This window comes from Rattus norvegicus, chromosome 3 (assembly GCF_036323735.1).
Source record: "Rattus norvegicus strain BN/NHsdMcwi chromosome 3, GRCr8, whole genome shotgun sequence".
Classification (NCBI taxonomy): domain Eukaryota; kingdom Metazoa; phylum Chordata; class Mammalia; order Rodentia; family Muridae; genus Rattus; species Rattus norvegicus.
Genome location: NC_086021.1, coordinates 129,747,680 through 129,768,975, shown reverse-complemented (window position 1 = coordinate 129,768,975; position 21,296 = coordinate 129,747,680). Strand labels below are relative to the sequence as shown.

General features: G+C 51.5%; 2 protein-coding genes across 6 annotated transcripts in view; one reads left to right on the top strand and one right to left on the bottom strand.

Annotated features, from left to right (window-relative positions):
- Shf (Src homology 2 domain containing F) overlaps positions 1–19,073 on the top strand; it is a 20,010-nt gene extending 937 nt beyond the window's left edge. The window contains exons 2-7 of one of the 4 annotated variants that reach the window (XM_008762216.3): positions 8,428–8,569; positions 10,781–10,987; positions 12,401–12,541; positions 13,831–14,002; positions 14,145–14,264; positions 18,205–18,861. In XM_008762216.3, coding sequence (XP_008760438.3) covers positions 8,428–8,569; positions 10,781–10,987; positions 12,401–12,541; positions 13,831–14,002; positions 14,145–14,264; positions 18,205–18,391 — 969 coding nt within the window. In that variant the 3' untranslated portion in view covers positions 18,392–18,861. Of the gene's footprint in view, positions 1–8,427; positions 8,570–10,780; positions 10,988–12,400; positions 12,542–13,830; positions 14,003–14,144; positions 14,265–18,204 lie in introns of all 4 variants that reach the window. The other 3 variants (XM_039106534.2, XM_039106535.2, XM_039106536.2) reach the window with 3 other exon arrangements.
- A 716-nt stretch (positions 19,074–19,789) lies between these two features.
- Positions 19,790–21,296, bottom strand: part of Duox1 (dual oxidase 1) — a 35,062-nt gene continuing 33,555 nt past the window's right edge. The window contains exons 33-34 of one of the 2 annotated variants that reach the window (XM_006234829.4): positions 21,097–21,225; positions 19,790–20,465 (exon numbers count right to left, since the gene is read on the bottom strand). In XM_006234829.4, coding sequence (XP_006234891.1) covers positions 20,343–20,465; positions 21,097–21,225 — 252 coding nt within the window. In that variant the 3' untranslated portion in view covers positions 19,790–20,342. The remainder of the gene's footprint in view (positions 20,466–21,096; positions 21,226–21,296) is intronic. The other variant, NM_153739.2, reaches the window with a different exon arrangement.

Sequence of the window (21,296 nt, the reverse complement as noted above, 5' to 3'; positions counted from 1 at the left end):
CCCCCCCTCTTCTTCCCCTTCTCCTCCCTCCCACCCTGTCCTGGAATCCAGGCATCTTTGCCGGTCTGAAGCCCCAGAAAGGAGCTGAAAACTAAGATTTCTTATGTGAACACAGTGAGCGAGCGCTGGCCTTTGCCTTTTCTGGCGGGATTAGAGGGGGTGAACTGTTGTACTCAGAATGCCATGGCATTGTCCTGCTCTTACTGAAGAAATTCACCCCTGAGGTATAGGAGCACTCCTTCTAGTGTTCCCCCAAGTATGAGGACACTTGGTGGTCAGGACCTGTTGCCCAGTTAAGGCTGAGTGACTGGGTTCATGCATCATCTCCTCTTGGTTTCCCTCCTTAGCCGTCCATTCAGGGAGAGACTGGAGCTTTTTCATGGTCTGTGGGCACTGGAGGAAGACTCCCAATAGTTTGTTTCTCGGGACGTCGACCTTCCTTCTTAATTCCAATTTTACCTGTCCTGGATGATAGACAGCTGAAAGCCATCCCCCACCCCTAAATCGGGGGAAGGTGACTCTGAGCCTCCACAGACTGAGAGCTCATCTCTCCTCAGTCGAGATTTTTATCTGATTAGAGAGCAGTTAATGTCTGAATCCTCAGGTTTCAGAATTGGGCTTTTTAGCCAAAAGATCACTGTCCTGCTAAGCTTTCTGGATAAGAGGTGTGTTGGGGTCTAAAAGGGCCTCAGATGTGTGAATCACCCCCCCACACACACACACACACACAGCTCTTGCCATAGAGCATGGCTGACCGTCCTGGCTCATCCTTCAGCTGAAGAGGAAGGTCCAAGGCCACTTCTCCCAGGCAGTGTGCAGCCTTCTTCCTAATTGCTGCTGTATGACTCGACGACGACGGTGGTACATCGGTGAAGCAGAGGGGAGTTGCTAGGCCTTGTCCTCCCTATGGACCAGTCTCCTCCTCCCTGGCCACTGGCTTTTGGCCCATGGTCTAAGCTGTCCTTGGCTATTCTCCTTTCTGTAGTGGCTTAGAATGACCTAACAGGCTGCCCACCACACTGTGGGTTCCTCCAGGAAAATGTCCAGTTTATTTTTTTTTTTTTGTCATTTCTGTCTCCAGAGTGTCTGACCCAGTGTCCTGAAATGTGCGTGTCCATTAACAGGGTGGCTAAGGGGCTTAGATTTCCAAGACATGGTTTTCCTTCCATGGTTTCCCAGAAACCTCCAAGGAAGGAGCTGTCGCCCTATGCACAGACCCTCAGGCCCGTCCATGCTTCAGTTGGGTCAGCTCTGACCTGTGGTCTTTTTCAGATCTGGGGGAGGGGATGCACAAGAGGTGTCTGAGTCTCTTGCCAGTCAGCCACAGAGACAGGAATGAAATCCAACAGGCTCTCCCGGGAGCCACACAATCTGTGCTTTCTTTGGTGTATGTGTGTGATAAAAGGATCCAGGGTGTACCATCTGAGCTGTCCCATGGGCTGACCTATGGCTCCTCATAATTCAGAAATCAATTAACTCCCTCCCATCTAGGAACAGAATTTGAGGGATACCAGAGTATTCTCCTAGGAAAAGCTAAGCCAGACAAGGTACCTGAGCTCTTGCCCTAAACCCAGGTGGCCAGACACCGGCAGGGCTGGTGTGCAGTGCTGCCTCTGGACCACCACTCCCTCTGAGCTGCGGTTTCTATGCTGTGTGGCAGCTTCCCCTGTCTTCTCAGCTCTGTAGAGCTCCTTGGCTGGCAGACAGAGGTTCCAGGGCTGGGTCCTGAGGTTCGATGGAATGGGTAGAAGTGTTTCCCCACTAAACTGGAGATGCCAAGGAGCCATAGGGTGAGGAGGCAAGAGGGAGTGGCAATCTGGACAAGGCCCTAAGGTCCTGGGGCTTCGTTAGCCTTCTTTCTATGCTGGGTTCTCTGGCTGCCAGCCCACTCTGAAGCCCACTGGTATAACTGGCAAAGTCACAGAGCTGACCATCTGGCCAGGCCTGGCGGGGCAGGTGTGGGAACAGCAAGAGCGACACCCTGCAACGGCAGCTAGGGCCTGACCAGATGGCCCCCAAAGAACCCCCTCTGGTGCTGGGCCCTGGTCCCACTTCCAGGCTCTGCTCCGGCAGAAGGTCCGGGGTTGGGCCTCCTCTTCATGCAATCACTGTTCTCCAAGCTTCAACAGGAAAAGAAACATGATCTAATTATGGAAAAGGAGTGGGGTTGGGATTAAATGAAGTCGGAGTTGCCTATCATATCTGCAGTGTGTCCTCGTGCCAATATGAAGGCAAGACCTGGCATGGGTAACAAAACAGGCACCCCACATTGATACCAGGCCTCTTTCTTACTCCTAGCTCCTGGGGCCAACCCTAGGGCTCTTGAGCACCCAGAAGTTGTGTGCAAGTATTTCTCATTTATATGGGAAAAGGCTCATAGCTCTTAAATTTTTACAGGAGTTTATAGCCCCCCCTCTCCAAAAATAGTATTGGAATTTTAAAAAATAATAGCCCCCCCAAAATAGTATTGAAATTTTTTTTAACTTTAAAAAGATTTCGTTAGCAATTTTAAACATTATATACGTTTGTGTGCATCTGTATGTGGCTTTGTGTATATGAATGCAGTACCCTTTGAGACCAGAAGAGGGTGTTAGACCTCCCCTGGAGCTGTAGTTAAAGGAAGTTGTGCGCTACCCGAGGTGGATGCTGGGAACCCAACTCAGATTCTTGTCAAGAGGAGCATGTGCTCTTACCCGCTGTACCACCCCTCTAGCCCTCTGCTGAAAACCTGTTTTCAGATTTAAATGTGTGGGGTTGGGGATTTAGCTCAGTGGTAGAGCGCTTACCTAGGAAGCGCAAGGCCCTGGGTTCCGTCCCCAGCTCCGAAAAAAAAAAAAAAAAAAAAGATTTAAATGTGTGTGTCCTTGTAAACAGAAGCATGCTGGAAAGTCAGAGGAATGACTTGCTAGTAATGAGTCCTAGAGATAAACTGATACAGGCTCGAAGACAAGAACCTTTACCCACTGAGCCAGCTTTTGAGCGCCAGTTTTGAGCACTTTTTACAACAGGTGTGTGTCACAGATGTACTGCGTAGGCTTAGAGCATCCAGGCTCCTTTTAGAAAGTAGTGAGCAAACAGCAGGAGGAAAGTGAGGTAAGAGTCTGAGGTGTCTGTGTCCCATCATGATGCTCCTGTGCTGATGATTGTGTAGAGGCTGCCGAAGCTAGGACCACTCTTAGTGTCCATTCAGTGTGGTGTCCTTAGGTGATGCTGGTCTGGGTGTAGAGAAGGATACCTGTTCTTTGGGGGTTGATTGGTTGGTTGGCTTTGGATTTCTTGTGTGTTGACTTTGGTTTTGGTGGGTTTTTTTTTCTTTCTTTTTTGAGTTTGCCTTCTGCTGTCTTCGCAGAGGACGGAAGTTTGGCTTATCTTGTGCTTATTCTGTGTTGGAGACACGGGGGGAAATGTGGTAAAGAGAGGAGTCCAGGGGAAGGACTGGAGTGGCTCAGCCCTGGGCCGGGTATCTGTGTTGTCACTGGCACTCCAGGATGACTGCTGATGGGTTATTGGCTGGCCTGTGTCCTCTGTTGGGTCTGCCTTCTCACACTGCAGTACCACAGTCGGGAACCAGACATGTAGGAGACATCTGCACTGGCTTGGGCAGTGAGTGACTTGGTAACACCTTGACCCTTGCACTCTGCCTTTGGAGAGCTCGTGGATAGGAGAAGAAAGATGCCTGGGCTGAGCACCCAGCGGGGTACCTCCCATACTTCTAATCCCAGAACCAGCGTGACATTATGGAAGAGCAAAGATGCGGCCCCCACTCCTGCACACCGTGAACTTGTGGGTAACTCCTGAACACCTTAGGGTGCTTCGCTCTTCTTAGAGAGTATTTTGTGTCTGTCAGTATGAGCTCTTGGGGGACCCCAAAATCTGGTCTCTTTGTCTTTAATAGTATTGTAGCAGGCATTTACTGAGCATGTGTCTTGTGCCTGGCACCCTTTCCCACAGCTCTTATGTACTGGGCCAGTCAGTGTTTACAGCAACCCTATAAGAAAGAGTCTACCCTGGGTTGGACGTGGAGAGCTGAAGAAGCACAGGGCTGTGAGTCCCACTTACAGGGCTTCTCGGCCAGCAAGTGGTAGACCTGAAGCTGACCGCCCAGCAGTACGATTCTGGACTGAGCTCCACTCCAGGGCCTTCAGCACCGGCCACCAGGGCTCCCGCAGAGAGGCAGCAGTCATTTGCTAACTAGCAATGAGAGACTCGGGAGAGGAGAAGAGACGATGTAGGGTGTGTTCTTTGCCTAGTTCACCATTTCCTGAGCACTGAAGCCTGCCACTTGTGGAACTGTCTTGAAGTAAACAGTCATAACACATCCAAGGACCTCACCAGGGTTGGTAACATCAGCCACATGTCTGTGATGTTTAGGTGTTTTGTAAGTACGGCATTACCCTTATAATCAGAAATCAGGAAATAACCCATTTGTGTCATGTTGGCTTCCCGAGCATGTACGATAGGAAAGGGTATCACAGTAAGTAGGAGTAGCAGGGACAGATGCTTGGCCTCAGAAAGTAAGCACTGTGCTCCTAGCCACACTGATTAGGTTATTGGTTTTCAGTGACAAAAGGTTAAATACTGTGGGTGGGGGAACTAAATTAACAGAATTAGGTTGTCCACACTCAGGTGATTTTCTTTTCTCGTGCTAAAGATTGAACCTGATGTAGGTCTTGCAAGTCTAGGCAGATTCTCTTGTCATTGAACTATGTCCTCAACCCCTAAACTAAAATATAAGTCTAAAACTTGAGGAAAGAAAAATTTGGAAACATTTGTAAAAAGGCGCTGAGTGTTAGGAGGCTTGGGTCTCAGTCTTGTGCATTGCAGTGCCTGTGGACACCAGAAGAGGGCCTTGCTTGATTGCCCCAACTGAACTTTTGATGGTCGTGAGCCACCATGTGGGTGCTAGGAGTTGTACCCATGTCCTCTTGGAAGAGCAGCCAGTGTTCTTAACTGCTGAGCCATCTCTCCAGTCCTAAGAGCTGACATTTATTGACCACTCATTCCTGTCAGCCTTCCGGCTAAGAATATTACAGCTCCTTCTTACTATTTATTCCTTAGCCGCTCTGCTGCAGCAGGGAGGGAAGAAAAGGCTCAGGCATGCGGGCAGTTGTGCACCGGAAGCTGTGGAGGAACTGCAGTAAGAGAGTTTGGGAACTCTGAAGTCCACAGAGTACCTGTTCTGTAGTCACCAACACCAACACCACCCTGGGGAACCCATGGGTAGGTCAGAAACATGTCATTCGGGCCAACTGAAAAGTGGAAGGTGGAAACAGATGGTAGTCCTGTTAGCTGCCCGGGGAGAGGCATGGTCAGGAAGGAGGTTCAAAAGCTGGCAGCTGCTCTGGGAGAGCCACTGTCCAAGTGAGCAGATGCATGGCAGGGTCCTAGAGACAGCTTATAGGACGGTAGGAGAGAGCAGGGGTGGCACAGGGCCCTTTGAGTAGCCACTACCTTACTTCCTGGTTGGGAAGTTTTTCAGCAGCGCCCTGGCTGGAAAAGGGGATGTGCTTGAGTATTGCTTGCCATGGTGTTAGGTGCCTTCCCACGTCCTAGCTGACAGTTCTCCCCTTCTTCCCTTTTCCAAAATGGATTCTCCAGTGAGCCTGAGCCTCCCACTGCCACTGGTCATTCAGGTCATTCAAAGGTCAGAGCACCTGGGGCAGGTGGCACTAATGTCACTTCAATAGAAGTCTGAGTAGGAGCTCCTTTATGTATCCAGTAAACATGCATCCAGCATCTACTGTGTGCTGGGCCTGTGATGAGTGTTGGATAGAGCAGTGGGCACATAGAGGGGGTCAAGGGGACACAGACTACAGATTGAGTAGTCCAAACATAGTCTCATGGACTGTGTTCCCCTGAGCAATTTCTCCCCCTCTCACACAGAAACCCTGGGCAAGCAGGCTTGGGGTCTGGCTTGGATTTTCTGTGCCCAGAGTGGATACCAGTCCTGCCAGCCTTCCCAGCTGGTGACTCTGCTGCCGCTCCTGTCCTGGGCCTTTCGGGTAGCTCTCTGCATGCCCCAGTCCAGGGTGGGGGTCTGGGGCTTCCTGGAGCAGGGTGTGGAACCAGGAGTGCAACAGAAGAGCCATTGAGCTGTCTGCAGAACCGACACCAGGTCGCCTACAGGCACTGTCAGCTGGCGTGGGGAGGCCCACGCCAGCCTGGGAGGGGCAGGGATTCCAGGAAGAAGCAACTGTGTGCAACTCTGACCAGGCTTGCTGAGGGGAGGCCTGGAAGGGCTCTGGAGTGGGGCCCTAGGAGGCTAGGAGGAGTGTTGAGGGCAGCACCTCACTGAGAAACTTCCTAGAATTCAGTCTCATTTGGAAAGGCTTGGTCATCCTTTAATAACCTATCTACCTAGGCTTATATTTTTCTGTATCGACTCAGTCAATGGGGGGCGGGGAAAGGGCTGTGCTTTCATTCATTCCTCTCCTTTTCTGTGATGGGTTTCACACAATTACTGAGAGCTGTCAGCTCCTGGGTATTTAGCTGTAAATGTGGGTCCTGCCCCCAGGAAGTGCCCAGTCTGCCTAAAGACACAACAGTAGAACAAGCATTTGCTTCTTAGTGCAATCAGACAGGTACCTAATGGGCTGGGCCCGGAGGAGCATGGACGGGGCTTCTTGAGTAAGGATTTGCCAGGACAGGAAGGTGGTGCAGGCAGAGAGGAAACCATTGATTAAAACAATCATGGCGCGTTCAGAGCGTGGTCCAGAGAGGAAAGTAGAGTTCTCATGGTGAACTCTTTCTCAAAACACTGGAGTGAGAAGTTATTGTGAGGTGTAAGGATAATGTGTCAGGTGGCTCAGACACTGTAGAGTGGCTGCCACACATGACTTGACGCTGTGTGCTGACTGGCAGAGTTGCCAGCAGTGGGCAGTGGGTGATGCTGTAGATGCCAGTGGCCTGGGAGGGGGAAAAAGCTGGGGGTGGGGGGACTGTGTGTGATGGACCCGGACGGACTCATCTGTTCCCTGGAGAGCAGAGGACTAGGGGTGAAGGGCTCGAGTATAGTGCTGGTAGAATAAAAGAGAAGGACGTTTACAGCCTTCTGCCAGTTGCCTATTGGAGCCAGAGAGACACACATGAGATGTGTAGGGTAGCCGATAACCTGGACTACTGATTGGTTGGTGTGAGCTACCTCAAGCAGGTAGGTAGGAAGGGAAGTAAAGAGCTGAGGGCCAGACTGAAACAAGGTAGAAGCGTAAACACCTGAGGATAAGGTAGAGGCAGTCACAGGGACAATCTCGGAAACCTGTAGATGGGTCACATGGGGCCAAAGGGACAGCCAGAGGGATGTGTGAGGTGGAGTTGGTTCTTGCTCCATCTTGTCCTCCCAGGGGTCCCCTTCCCAGGTCCTCTCACGGAGGGCAGGGTGGTCACCTGGCTCAGCCTAGGCTTCAGTTGGGTGGAATTCAGGAGCGGCCATTCCCTGCGCTGCGAGCCCCAGAACCACCTCTGATGCCAGCTGTGACCCTGTGAGTGGTGCAGTGCTCCAGGGCCTGGCTTGGTGAGTCCTACCTTTTCCTGCCCAGTTTGGAGAAAGACTCCATTGTCCTCAGCCCTGCCCTGCCCTGCACGCCTTGGCGTCCTCTGTTGTCACTGCTTTGCCAATGTATGAGACAGGGACGGGTGGCGGGGAAATGGAAAGCTGAGACTGGTTTTCTAGATCCTGGCTCTGGACCTCATCCGGTCTCAGGGGTGTCCCAGGGTGCCCCAAGGCATTTTCCTCCCAGGAGGCTGAGAAGCCCCACCAGCTACAGGTCAATAGCCCTGTACACCAATCGAGTGAGTTCCAGTGAACTTTCCATCTAAGGCAGATGGTTTAGGGTGTATCTCCTAAATGCCTGTTGTCCAGTTTCTTCAAAAGAGTTTATGGTACCCACAGAACAAGGACCTGACAAGGATCAAATGACAGAATGGTGACAGAGTGATGTCCCTACTTCCTTTTCCCTCCTCCTCCTCCCGCCCCCTCTTCCTTCTCCTCCTTCCTCTATTAATAGAGACAGGGTCTTACCTTGTAACGCTGGTTGGCCTGGAATACCCTGGAACTCCCAGAGCTCCACCTGCCTCTGCCTTCTGAGTGCTGGGGTTAAAAGCCTGCGCTACACCATCTGCTTTAGTTTCTTCAAGGTCACTGGCTCGCTCTTTGTTGAACATCTGTGGAAGTGTGACAGGCTACACTGTGCTAATCTCTGAGATGTCACCTTACCGTTCTGCTCTTCAGCACAACTCTTTGTTCTCTGCTGTTGTCCAGCTCGGACCCTAAGATTAACTCTTAAGACCCAGTAGCTTCATCCTGGCTATTTAGCCTAGGACATGGCCACAAGGCAGGACATTAGTAGGAAAGAAAGAAGTCCCATCTCTGCCAGGGGGAGCAGAGCTGCCTGTCCTTGCCTGAGCCTTGTTGTCTTTGCCTTCTCCTAGCTGGCAATCCTAGAGGACTATGCGGACCCATTCGATGTTCAGGAGACTGGTGAAGGCTCAGGAGGAACTTCAGGAGCTGCAGAGAAGGTCCCTGAAAATGATGGCTACATGGAGCCCTACGAGGCCCAAAAGATGATGGCTGGTAAGTACTGAGGATGAGGGCGATTGCTCTGAGACCTTGGCTCTGCACAACAAATCTAAGGACTGGTCCCATGATCCCTGGCAAACAGGGAGAAATCCTGTGCCAGGCTCTCAGGAATGTTGTCAAGGCCTTCAAGAATTTGGAAGAAAAGGTGTAAGCTGTGACACCTGAAGCCATAAAGGAGGCTGTGTAACCAAAGGTCCAGTAGAAACACTGGAGACATAGGCTTCCTAGCTCCAGGATGGTGGTATGAGTTGAGTCAAACATTCCCAAAAGAAAGTCGGTCAGTAGCCTTTGGAAATGTACTGAGTTTGAGTTAACGTTATCAAAGAGAAACGCTGACAGCAGGTGAGTAGATGCATTGGGTGCCATGGAGTGGGCCGAGGAAGCGTTTCAGAGTTAGAGTAGAAAGGACTGAGTCAGACCTCCCCAAGAGATGACCCAGGGAAAGAGTCAGAGTGAGGGTGAACAGAGAGATCAGGAGGGGATCGGAGAGGACGGGAAGTCCAAGAGAAATGGTGCTTCAGGCTCTGTCTGAGATGGCAGAGACCAAGAAGGATGCAGAGGTTTAAGTAAAGAATGTGGACTTGTGCCAGAAGAAAGAAACGAGATTAATGTGGCATTTAAGGGGGGTTCTGAGGCCGTGGTACACAGAACCGACTAGAAGAGCTAGCTGCCATACTGCTAAGTTAACAAGCTATCTCACTGCTACTTGGTATTATTGCATTTTTGTTTGCTTTTATAAGATGTGCTCTCAATATGTAGTCAAGCTAGCCTGGAACTTGCTATATCATCCAGGCTAGCCTGAGATTACAGCATTCCTCCTGTCCTTACCTTCCAAGGCCGGGATTACAGACATAGGTCGTCACCATGTCTAGCCCAACTATTGGGAAGCTAAGGAGCCTGTAATTACAAATTGTTTCTTCCTCTTCTCAGCTTAGAAAGAATTAAGAAGTCAAATTAAGGAAAGGGCTAATGGAGATTTAAATGTCAACTTTATTGCTGATAAAGTTGACCAAAGGAAATAACTTAGCGATGTTAACACAATGGTTTTTTAAATACTCTTCAGGAAGTTAAACATGCCTGCTCAGACTTGGCAGCACAGGCGGCCTCTGTACAGGAGCACACATGGAAGAGAAGAATCCAGGGAAGGCTGAGCTGAGGAAGGGAGTGAGCACTCACTAGCCAATCAGATCAGCTGCCCTACCCTCCTCCTTAGAGATGAGTGAGGGGAAGAGCGTCCTCACAGGAGGGTTATTTCAAAGAGCCTGTGAGGTGCGTCCTGGTAAAAGCCCAGCTATGGAGAGATGAGGTTGAAAGTCCTGAGATGGAGTTAAAGAGTGCAGTACACTCAGGTCCAACGGAAGCACTGGTGGGCAGAAGTGGACAGTGAGAAGGGGTACCGGGTTAGGTCTGAGAGATATGGTGTGGGCCGTGAGTATCCTGGAATTATATGTGAAAATGTAAGTGCTTTAACCGTACATTTTTGCGGGGAGAAGGGCTGAAGGTGCGGATGGCCCTGGTGATCAAACCCAGGCCTCCTGCGTGCTAAGCAGGTGTTCTACCACAGAGACACAGTCCCAGTCCTAAAATACATATTTTGTGGCAAGTTAGAACTGGATCTTTTATCAGATTTACATCAGCGATCCTAAAAGTCTGAAGGGAGCTGAGGACAAAATGGAGCATTGGTAGCAGCTGTGGAAGGAGGACCAGAACACCAGAAGGACTGACGCTGTGAGGTCTGAGCAAACAGCTTAGGAGTCAGGGTGGGAAGAACTAAGCATCGCTGGGCCTGTGAACAGAGACCAAGAGAGGATCCAGGAGAACATGATCAATGGGAAGGAGAGAAGACAGTGGGCAAAGTTGACTTGTCAGGGGGAAACTGTTAATAAGAGGGGTCAGTGGCATCTGAGTGACAGAGGATTTCCTGATTGTGAAGTTACTTTAACTAGAACATAAGGAAACAGAGCTGGGCACTAAGGGACAGGTGGGCAGAGAGGAGCACTGTGTCTCAGTTTCCCTAACATGCCCACTTCAGCTTTCCCAGACCTTGCTGGTTATCCTGGAGTCTTTCTCCTTTTACTTTGCCGTGTGTCTGCCACTTCCTCCGGTGGGATCCAGGATTTGTGGCTGCTGAGTTCTCCTCAAGCCAAGGCATAGGCTCTGGGTTAAGCTTACTCCTTACACCTCTCTCCTCTTTGCACTGGGCAGAGATCCGGGGATCTAAGGAGACGGCAGTTCAACCCCTACCTCTCTATGACACACCCTATGAGCCAGAAGATGAGGGGGCCAGCCTGGAAGGTGAGGGGGCTCCCTGGCCCAGGGAGTCCCGCCTGCCGGAGGATGACGAGAGGCCTCCAGAAGAGTATGACCAGCCCTGGGAGTGGAAGAAGGAACGGATTTCCAAAGCCTTTGCGGGTGAGTCTTGTGGCAGGAGCAGCTCTGCTGGGGCCTCTGAGCACTTTACAGACTCGGGAGAGTGGAAGGAGCAGACCCTAGGAACCAAGCAAGGTCTAGGGGTGGAACTCTAGGGCAGTGCTGTGTGCACAGGCGAGCAAGGGTGAGCATACGTCTCTATATCTCACCTCTTCCAGGCCAAGCTCCAGCTGTAACCACCTTTGGGAGTCTGGGTAAAAATAAACACATTCCAGTACAGATTATGAAACATGTGGCATATGTTAAATATATTTGACAAAGAGGATATTTTATACCTCAAATGATACAAATCGATATATGTGTGACCTGGATCCTGAGACTGAGACCCTAGTGGCAAGCCTGACTGGCTCCAAGGGTATGCTGAGCTGCATATGGAGGCTGGGAGATTGCTAAGTGAAGATCAGGTTTCTCCTGTCCCAACCACACCACTGTGTCCCAGGCCCAAGTCCACCATGGAAACAGTACACATTGACAGTCTGAGGTGGGTGGAGCAAAGGCCTTAAATTGGGAGAGTACCTTCAATCCTGGATCTTAAGGACTGAGATGCCATTAGATTTCACCCCTGCGTCCATTCCCTACACACACACACACACACACACACACACACACACACACACACACCTACCTCTCACACACAGACAGCTCAATCTGTATCCAGCCCTCAGCTCTGCCCTCCCAACCCTGGCAGCCAGACTGGGAAACCACAAGTATCTGCTTTGCTTCCTGTAAAGCACACACCCATCAAGGATGGGCCATTTATCTCCAGAGGTCTCCTTGGAGAATCAATACTGTTTGGATTGCTTAATGGGAAATCTATGTTCATCATTAGGAAACCTCGTTAGTGGCCCTACAGCCAGCCACTGGTGGCATCACTCGGGACTAGGAGGAGCAGGATTCGATTTAAAATAAAAAAAAAAGAATCCCTTTGCCCCAAGTCTTGAGTATTCCAGATAACCCGAGGTTTGTCCCAGTCTTGAGGTCTGCTAGTTCACAGGCTGGGGGCAAAAGAGGAAAGGGGACAATGAAGTGTCAGGGGTGTGGTTCCAGAGGTGTAGGCAGTCCCTTTCCCATGTTGCCTTCCAGGTCCTCTTGGTTCCTGGAAACTAGTGAGGGGGTAGAAGATTAGGGAACCCACGGGGCTGACCAAGCAAGATCCTGTTTACCACTCAACACTCCTACCTTTTCCTCACTGGGCCAGGCTGGTGTGGTTAGCACCTGCCCTGCTCAGCCCTGAGTCCTGTTCCCTCCTCTAGTGCTGCCCTGGCCTCTGCCTCTGCCCCTCCTCCTTTCTAGGCTACTGTGTATCTTACCTCTGTGTTTTTGATGTCTCAACCTCTGCCTTTCTCTGTCTCTGTCACTGTCTTTTTCTCTTCTCCCTTCTGCTGCTGGCTCCAGTTGACATAAAGGTCATCAAAGACCTACCTTGGCCTCCACCTGTGGGACAGCTGGACAGCAGCCCCTCCCTGCCTGACGGGGACAGGGACATCTCCGGTCCAGCTTCACCCCTCCCTGAGCCCAGCCTGGAGGACAGCAGCGGTGGGTCCTTTGGGGACTGTGGCCAGGGTGATAGGTCTTTTACCTGTCAGCCTCTGTGGGCTCGGGTTGGAAGAATCCCCTGTCCTGGAGGAAGAAGGAAAAGACAAAGCACGTTCCCCATCCCCACCCAGAGCCATACGCGTGGTCTCTTAACAAAGGCCCTTTCCTAATTTCTTCACCACTTCACACAAATTCGGCTCCAGCACTTGGGAAGCTGAGGCAGGAGGACTGTCATGAGCTACATAGTTCCATAAAACAACCTAGGCTATAAAGTGGAACTGTGTCTAAAAATAAGAAAAATCCACTGTTTTAAAACTGAAGTTCTTTTTGTGTGGAGCTTTGCCTGCTAAAGCAGGTGTTCATGAGGTATGGGGAAGTGCTGGCAAAGGAGAGAGAGCTACAAGGAGAGAGAGCTACAAGGAGAGAGAGCCTCTATTGAGGGGGAAAAGCAAAGGCATCAACTTCTTCCTCTACATCCAGCATGAACACCCAAGGGTGTGCGGGTGTGTGTGTGTGTGTGTGTGTGTGTGTGTGTGTGTGTATGCGTGTGTGTGTGTGTGCAGCCATGAGCATCCTGTTGTACATCAAGCATGAGGGTTTGTAGGTACTTTGTAAATGCAGGATAGAGGAGAGTGTCACCTGTGCGTGTGACCCACTTGGAGGATGCGGGGAGTGTTCCCCTGTGCTGGCTCAGCTACCTGGCTGCCCTGCTTTGGAGATGCAGTGCTGCCTCCCTGGACCTCTGTAGAAGGGGAGGGAGGACAATGGGCAGCGGCAACCTTGGGTGGAGAGGGCCAGGCAGCCTGGCGGCTTTGGACAGGATTAGCCTGTCAGGACAGCACCAAGGGGAGTCAGATAATTGTTCTTAGATCAATAAGTCATTTCTACAGACCAGCCTGGCAGGGTGATTTGGAGATCGGTAATGAACTCTGAGGAGAAAGAAACAATATTATCAACACTGAAGCCACCCTAAGGAGGGTCTAAAAGAGGAAGGCAGTCCGCTGAGGGAGACAGCTTAAGTGGTTTCTCCTGTTTTCTGTCCCCTTTTGCCTGCTTGTGTGGACTGAGAGGCCCCAGGAGGCTTGGTGTGGCTCAGGAGCTGTACCCTTCCCTGAGAGTGGTCTAGGATTCTCTCCTTGGAGTCAGGCAGGCAGGCCTGTGAGCATGCCCTCCCAGAACATGCCTTTGGCCTTTGTGGGGACTTGGAAGAAGTAGGGTAGGATATTGGCTGCTTGAGAGGGCTCTGCCTCTAGACACCTCAGAGTCCATGACCAGTGTGTTCCTTACAGCCCAGTTTGAAGGATCGGAGAAGAATTGCCTGTCACCTGGCCGGGAGGAGAAGGGGCGGCTACCTCCCAGGCTATCTGCTGGGAACCCCAAGACAGCCAAGCCCCTAGGCGCGGAGCCCAGCAGCCCCCTGGGGGAGTGGACAGATCCAGCACTGCCTCTGGAAAACCAGGTGTGAGTGTCTGTGTCCAGCTGGGGACTCCCTCCCTCTTCCTCCCCTCCTGCAATGGCTTCCCTGCAGGGGACACCCAGAATGGGTGGGCCTGGACGGCGAGGGACCCAGCAGAGATGCCCCCTTCTCCTCTCTCGTCCTCAGCTGGTACCACGGGGCCATCAGCCGAACAGATGCAGAGAACCTGCTCAGGCTGTGCAAAGAGGCCAGCTACCTGGTGCGCAACAGTGAGAGCAGCAAGAATGACTTCTCCCTCTCCCTCAAGTGAGTAGGGAAGGCCATGGGTAGAGGTGCCCACTCACCTGTAGGGCAGAAGAGGATTTCAGCACTCTCTTCTGGTCCAGCCAGACGGGGAAGAACCAGATGCCCTTTGAGCAACTGCTGGCTCTGGGAACCTGAAATGTCTGAGACTTCTCAGGAGGAAGCGTTTGAAGGGTAGCATCCAGTTCAGAAGGTTTCTGTCACTTGGACATTCAACCTCTCTAGGTCTCCATTTCTTAATAAGATTGATAAGATCCGTTTTATTGGGAGAGATTAAATGAAATTTAATGTTAAGGCACTTGATTGAGTGCCTTAGCACCTAGCATGTTTCTAAGATAAATTGTTATTGTCATCACGGTTAAATGCTAACTGGTAGAAGCACCTGCCAGGAGATATGGGAGTAGTTCTACCTGCAGGGTCAACAGGGTGAGGTGGGGGTGGGAGATCTAGGTCAGAGGAGGAGGCCAGAGCATTCCACTGAGTCCAGTGCATATGTGAGGAGAGAGGAAGAAGTAGCCAAGATAGGGCTCTTGGTTCCCATCAGCCTGTTCTTTGGAGCAGCTCTAACAGCTCAGACTCCAGGCTCTCTACAGTAGGATGGCCTGTGCTCCTCTTGGCAACCAGGAAGTCTACCCAGTATAGCCATCCCTAAGGTGGCCAGCTGGAGTGAAGTGTGCATCGACCTTCCCCCTCAATATGGGAGTATCTTGTATACCTCACACCACATTCCCTGGTACTAGATAGGTACTAGGGTACCTGCCCCCTGCACCCCAAACAAGTCCAAGGGGTAGAATTGCACACATTTAGATGATTGTTCAATTTCACTAAAAGATCAAAAAATCTACCATAGACAGTTAAGTGGTCTTGGTTCTGTTCTGGGGTTTGATAAAACTAGCTGTGTGACGGTGACCATAGACAAATCATTTCCTTCTCCAGGCCTCAGGCTCTCTTCTTGCAGAATGAACTGATATGGGTTTCTTCTAGCTCTTATATTCTAGGAGTCTGCAAGCTATAAAATAAAAAAGAGGACTTTGGAAAAGCTCACTTGTCAAAAATATGATTTACACAACTTGAGGTAGTCCATTGTTACTAAGATTATAATTGAAAATCTTGGCACGGACCTCCTAGCATATATACCTTTTCCAAAACAACTACTGCTGTGCTGATAAATCTCCTGTTTTATACGAATGAAATAGATTCAAGGAGCTTTGTTACTTGCTCAAGGTCACCAGCTAATAATTAAGTCTCTAAGCTAGATGTGGTGGTAGTACCTGTGGTTTCAGTTACTTAGGAAGCTGAGGCAGGATTCCTTACATCCAAGATTTCCAGGCCAGCCTAGAGAACATAGATAGCCAGAAAGTGTTCCAAAATCCACAAACACAGCACCTAGCTCAGTCTGACTTCAGGAATTACATTGCTCAGTGACAGGGTTCCAACCCTCACCCACTGCCATTTGCTGGAAATCTGGTACTGTCCAGCCCAAAGGGAGACAGCACCAAGGTTGGGGACTTTAGAGTGGAACTGGGCAACTAGGGGTGAGGGATTGCCTTAGTCTAGGGAAGAAGGCCAGCCTGGGTGTCTGCTACACTCCAGCCGATCCCACCCAACAGGCTGTCTGCCAAGGTCTCGTTTGCATATAAATGGCTTCTCTGAAATACAATTATGGTTTCTCTTCTCTCCCTAATGGAAGGGCTTTCACTGGTAATTAAACAGCTTCCTCAGAAAGCCTTGCCGGCCCTGGGCCCAGCTGGTCCCACCCAACATCCTGAGGGTCTGGCGAGGACCTTGCTGTGTCTTAATGTACCCTAGGGACTAGTCCCTGGGGGTTGAAAAGCACAGCCACCCCTCCTCCAGAGGTTGGTAATGCAGATGAAGGCCAGTTACCCTTCTGAGTCTGTTCCTTGAGAAAACATGCTGTGCAGTTTGAGAGAGCCATTTCTCCCAAGTGGGCTGTGGGAAGGGGGGTTACTCTCAAATCCTGAGGTGAGAGAAGATAGGGCCTACACTGCTTCCCACAGCATATGGGGACCATTGCTTACTGCCCTACCTCCCCGTTACCCACACCCTTGTTTCCTTTTCCTCGGAGCCTGTGTGCTCACTGTGTACACCAGGCAGTATCTCAGAACTCCAGATGCCTCTATATCCTGATACGCAGCCAGGCAGATTCCTAAGACCCTGGAGGAGAGCACAGAAGAGCCAGCCTCCCTCCACCCCTTTCTCCTCTGCAGTCCCCCGTTCCTCTCCACTCCTCACTTGTTTCCCAGTGTAATAGGTCTAGTCAAACCTTTTTTATGCCCAGGTAGATGGGGCAGCTGATTTGCCAACCCCTTGCCAATGAGGACGTCAGGATGGAAGCAGCCTCCTCACAGGACCTGTTGCCACCCAGGCCCCTCAGCCTTCTGCTTGCTCGTCTGGGCTCAGGCTAGGAAAGGCAAATTAGGCTGTGTGCTGTGCCGAACATTCCTTAGCCCCATGCCTGTGGTATGGTACAGACCCAGGGCTGCCAGACCGGCCAGTGGCAATCTGGACAGTTGCTCCTGCTGAGTACCCCACCCCCACACTTTATAAAGGCCAGAGCTTTGCATATTGTGTCTGTCTGGAGGGGAGGGCTAGCTAATGCTGACTTTCTGGCTTTAGGGAGCTGGGAGAAGCAGTGGAAAGTGTCCGTTCTCTTGTCAGAGTTTTGGGGTACAGGTAAAGATGTCCAGTGTCTCACTGTCGTCCTCAACAACATGAGTTTCCCCCACAAGGTTTTAGGGATCTCAACCAGGATTGGTGGCCTGAAGAAGAGTTTCAGGACTAGCAGATGGATTTATGAGGCAAACGTGGAGGTTTTTATTAAAATTAGTTTAGTTTATAGTGAAGCATGAGGACTATGAGAAAAAGACGTGGTCAGAAGGTAATAAGATACAGTCGGATGTGAGCACAGCTCCTGAGGGGAGAGGGTGCAGCCTCATGTTCTGTCACTTTTTGTTTTCACCATAGCCACATCCGATATGGGTTGGGTCTGAAGTTACTGTTTCATGCTCTCGATAGAATTACTATCACCGAGATAAAGTTTAATGCACAGGAACACAGGAAGGTGGGACCGCTTTGCTGTAAACAGGCCCCTCTCCCTGCCCCCCCCCCCACTTTTCAGCCAAACTACAGTATAGGAAAAAGAATAAGCCCCTCTCCAAGGCCATACACATCCAGGCCCTAAGACCTGCTCCACACAAACTCTGTACTGAAAGGAAGATTAAGTCTCTGCAGCAGCTTTCTTCTCTGCTTCAATCAGACTCCAGGATGGGGGACTCCCATCCCCTCTCGCCTTGCCTCACCTCCACACTGTAGTTCCTTTTTCTATCACTCTGGGTAGGTAAAGCTAACAGAGTCTCCAGATGCTGTCACTCTAGGCCTAAGGGCTGGCTGGACGGACTGAGAGGGCTTGACGTGGTGTAAGACCCAAAAACTGGTGTGGCCATAAATCTCAAGAAGGGGCGCTGAGCATAAGGCAGGGCTGCAGTTCAGTTGGTAAGGTGCTTGCTAGAATGTACAAAGCCCTGGGTTCTGTGTTCAGCACCCCATAAACTGGCACACACCTGTAATTAAGAGGTAGAGACAGAGGCTAGCCTGACCTACATGAATCTGTCTCAAAAAACCAGGTAGGGTTAAACTGGCCTTAGCCAGAGGCTGATGGGCTAGGATCACAGAATTGGAGGGTGGAGGTCACTGCTCTCTCTACCAGCACACACCCTGTATACTCACCACACACACATTCTTGGCACACCCAATGTCCTCACCACAAAGCCAGTGCCTCATGCTACCTACTCAACCCTCTCCTCCTCACCATCCCTTCCCTAGCCACTTCCCACTTGAAGCTGGCTTTGGAACCACACTTGCTGGGAGGGTGGTAGGGCACTAGGAGGAACCCCTGGTCACCAGGATCCCTTTCTCTTCCTAGGAGCAGTCAGGGCTTCATGCACATGAAGCTGTCTCGGACCAAGGAACACAAGTATGTGCTGGGCCAGAACAGCCCACCCTTCAGCAGCGTCCCTGAAATCGTGCACCACTATGCCAGCCGAAAGCTGCCCATTAAGGGAGCGGAACACATGTCCCTGCTCTACCCTGTGGCCATCCGGACTCTGTAGATGTGAGACCAGGGCAGTATGATAGACCTGGACCCAGCCCTTGTCACCTGCACGAGGGCTGCGGTTCTTGCTAAGGACATGATGTCAGAAACTTGGCTTCCCCTTGTCCTAGGATCTAGTAGGCGCTGAAGATTCCTTAATTTATTATAAAGGGGAGGGAATCATGGGCCTTGGAATAAAGGGGCTGTGTGGAGCTGGGAACAGAGGAAAGCCTGAGGAGGAAAGGATCTTCCCGCCCCGGTCAGACACTAGGGAGGAAGTGGCGACCTCCCGCACGACCCACCCTCCGCCCCTTCCCTCTTCGGTCCCCCAGCCCCTGTCCCCAGAGTGCCCGCCCGGGCTCCCAGCCAGAAGCTCGGCCAGGCAGAACCGCGGCAGCCGGCGCCGCCCAGAGACTGACGGGAGGGGGCGGGGAGCGAGCCAGACTATAAATCGGCGCTGGAGCCGACGCCGGCCGCCTGCGAAAAGCACTTTCCGAGCATCCACTCGCTTTCCTTTGACCAAACGTCTCCCCCCGCTGCAAACGCAGGGCGGGGGCTGCCCGGGCTGCGTCGCTCCTGCCATTGCTCCCGAGCGAGCACAGCTTCCCGCCAGAAGCCGTTTGTCCGGGACGCGGGAGGCGCCGAGAGACAAAGAGGCAGCGCGCCTGGCTGACGACGAAGGCGGCGCTGCCACGCGGAAAGCGCGCGCAAGCCTGACTGACTAGGCGCGCCGAGTCCCTTTCCCTTAGCTCCCTCTGGTGGCCGGGCCCCACGCACCTCAGCCGACGCCCGTGGGTTCCGGGTCTTCTCGCTCCTCCACAGACAAGTTCTGTGGGGGCCAGACAGACGCCCTCGGGACGGTGGTTCTGTTAGGACGACCTGAGGCCCCTTACTTCAACCCAGGTCCGCGGCACTGGTGTGTGCCTTGATTCAGTTGGGAGTTTCTCCAAAGTGAGGGTGTGTGATCTGAGAAACCAGGGAGTAGATGGAATCATTTGGCATTGGGCAGCTTTTCAGAAATTCTCCGAGAGTTGCTCTGCTTTTGAGTGACCGGAAGAGAACTCACCATTTTGCATATCAGGAAACAGACCTGGGGCAGTTAGGAGACTTCTGTCTCCTCGTGTTGCCCAGAAGACCTTGTCTGGGGCAGAGCTAGAATAGCTAATGCCTTGGAGGAAGTCAGGCTGACTGCAGCTCCCTGGGACTCCTCTGTCCTTCCTGACCGCTATCAGCAGCCTCACACAGTCCAGCGTGAGGAAGGGGACCCTCCCCCGCCCCAGGAGGAGGGAAGAGACCTCCATTGGGGTATTCAGCCTTTGCCGCTTTTATTCGGTAGTGAGACATTGGCAAAGCCCACTGGGTGGATGATTTCCTTAGCTTCACCCTAACCTGAGACAGAAAGAAAAAGAAACCCCCGAAGAGGGAAACACCGTTTATTTGCAAAAGAGAGGGAGAGAGGTCTGGAGGGCACTGCTCCAGGAGGTTAGTGGGTACAGAAGGGTCTGACTACATTTTAAAGTTCGAGAGATCAGTTGTGCGGTTAGGCTGGTCTTTCTGTAAGTGGCCCCTGGCTACTCTAGACATCTCCCAACCATTTTGAAGACAGGAAGAACAGAGTGAAGAGGACTCAAAGATGCCAGCATCCATACTACACTCAGACTCAATTACCTACACACACTTGACAGGTTGTCTGCTGAAGTTTTGCGACTCTCACATTGTCCCATCCCCAAACCTCCCCTACTTCAGAACCTGTAGTTCTTAAACATTGCTCTTTCTCCGAGCTCAGCTCACGACACACTCTGGCCCTAGAGATCTCTGAGCCCACATATGATGCCTGAGCATGGCTGTCTGGATCAAGTTGGCAGGTGGGAAGGGCCAAGGCTGAGGTGGCCAGAAAGGAAGAGCACTGGGTTGAGGCACAGGCCAAAGCCCCTGCTGTCCTCGCAGGGCAGAGTGGGCATAGTTGCTGGCTAGAAGTTCTCATAATGGTGAGAGAAGTGAGTCCTATCCTGCTTGTTGATGAGCTGACAGGCCTTCTCCACGTTCTTGGTCATGCCAGGGGGACCACAGCTAAATACTCCAATCTTTCGCACCTGTTGGAGGAGGAAGAGCCAAAGGGGAACACAATTGCTGCTATAGCTGGGTCAGTATTCAAAACAATAGCCAGGTTCATGCTCCTGGTGCAGGCTAGTGTTTTGGTCCTGTTAAAGACCATTCAGTGTTCACACTGAAGATTTATTTTGTACCATGTGTAGTGAGGGCTGGCTCACAGTCTAGCTCAATGTTATGAGTGCTAGGTCGGTATAAAAGGTCCAGCCAAACCAATGTTCAAATGAGGGACAGCTTGGTGAATATGATATCTGTGGTCAGCCCACTCACTGTTCACCATAAAAATTAGTCCCACATCCAGGAAAAGAGCTGGCTTAGTAGCAACGGTAAGTGTAGCCCTGAGTGTATAGTGTATAGTGTATTATTGGGCTCTTCTGTTTAGTGGATGAACTTAGGCTTCAGAGTTGGCAAATCTCTGTGCCCTTCATCCTTCCTCCTTTACTGTCTTCCTGCCTTAGAATGGCCCTTTATGTTGCTCTAGTCTATAACTTACTAATCTCCCAAGAGATAGATTCTCAGCAGTGGCCAATTGTTCCCTTGATAGAATAGGACTGAACTTTGCTTAGCCCCCAGATGATCAAGGGAGTGGAGAACTAAGATATGAAGTAGACTTACTTGGGGGTGGACCTCCTGCAGAGAGTTGAAAAAGGGCTCAAAGGGAGGGCGACCAAAGTGGGTGACAGAGCGCAGGCCCGTGAACAGACTCCTGTTCAGCACCTTCTGGAAGTGCCTCTCACAGATGTACTGGGGAGTGAGATGGGGGAGGAAGGTCATGGCCAGGACCAACCCTCGACCCTGAGAGCGCCCCGCCTGTC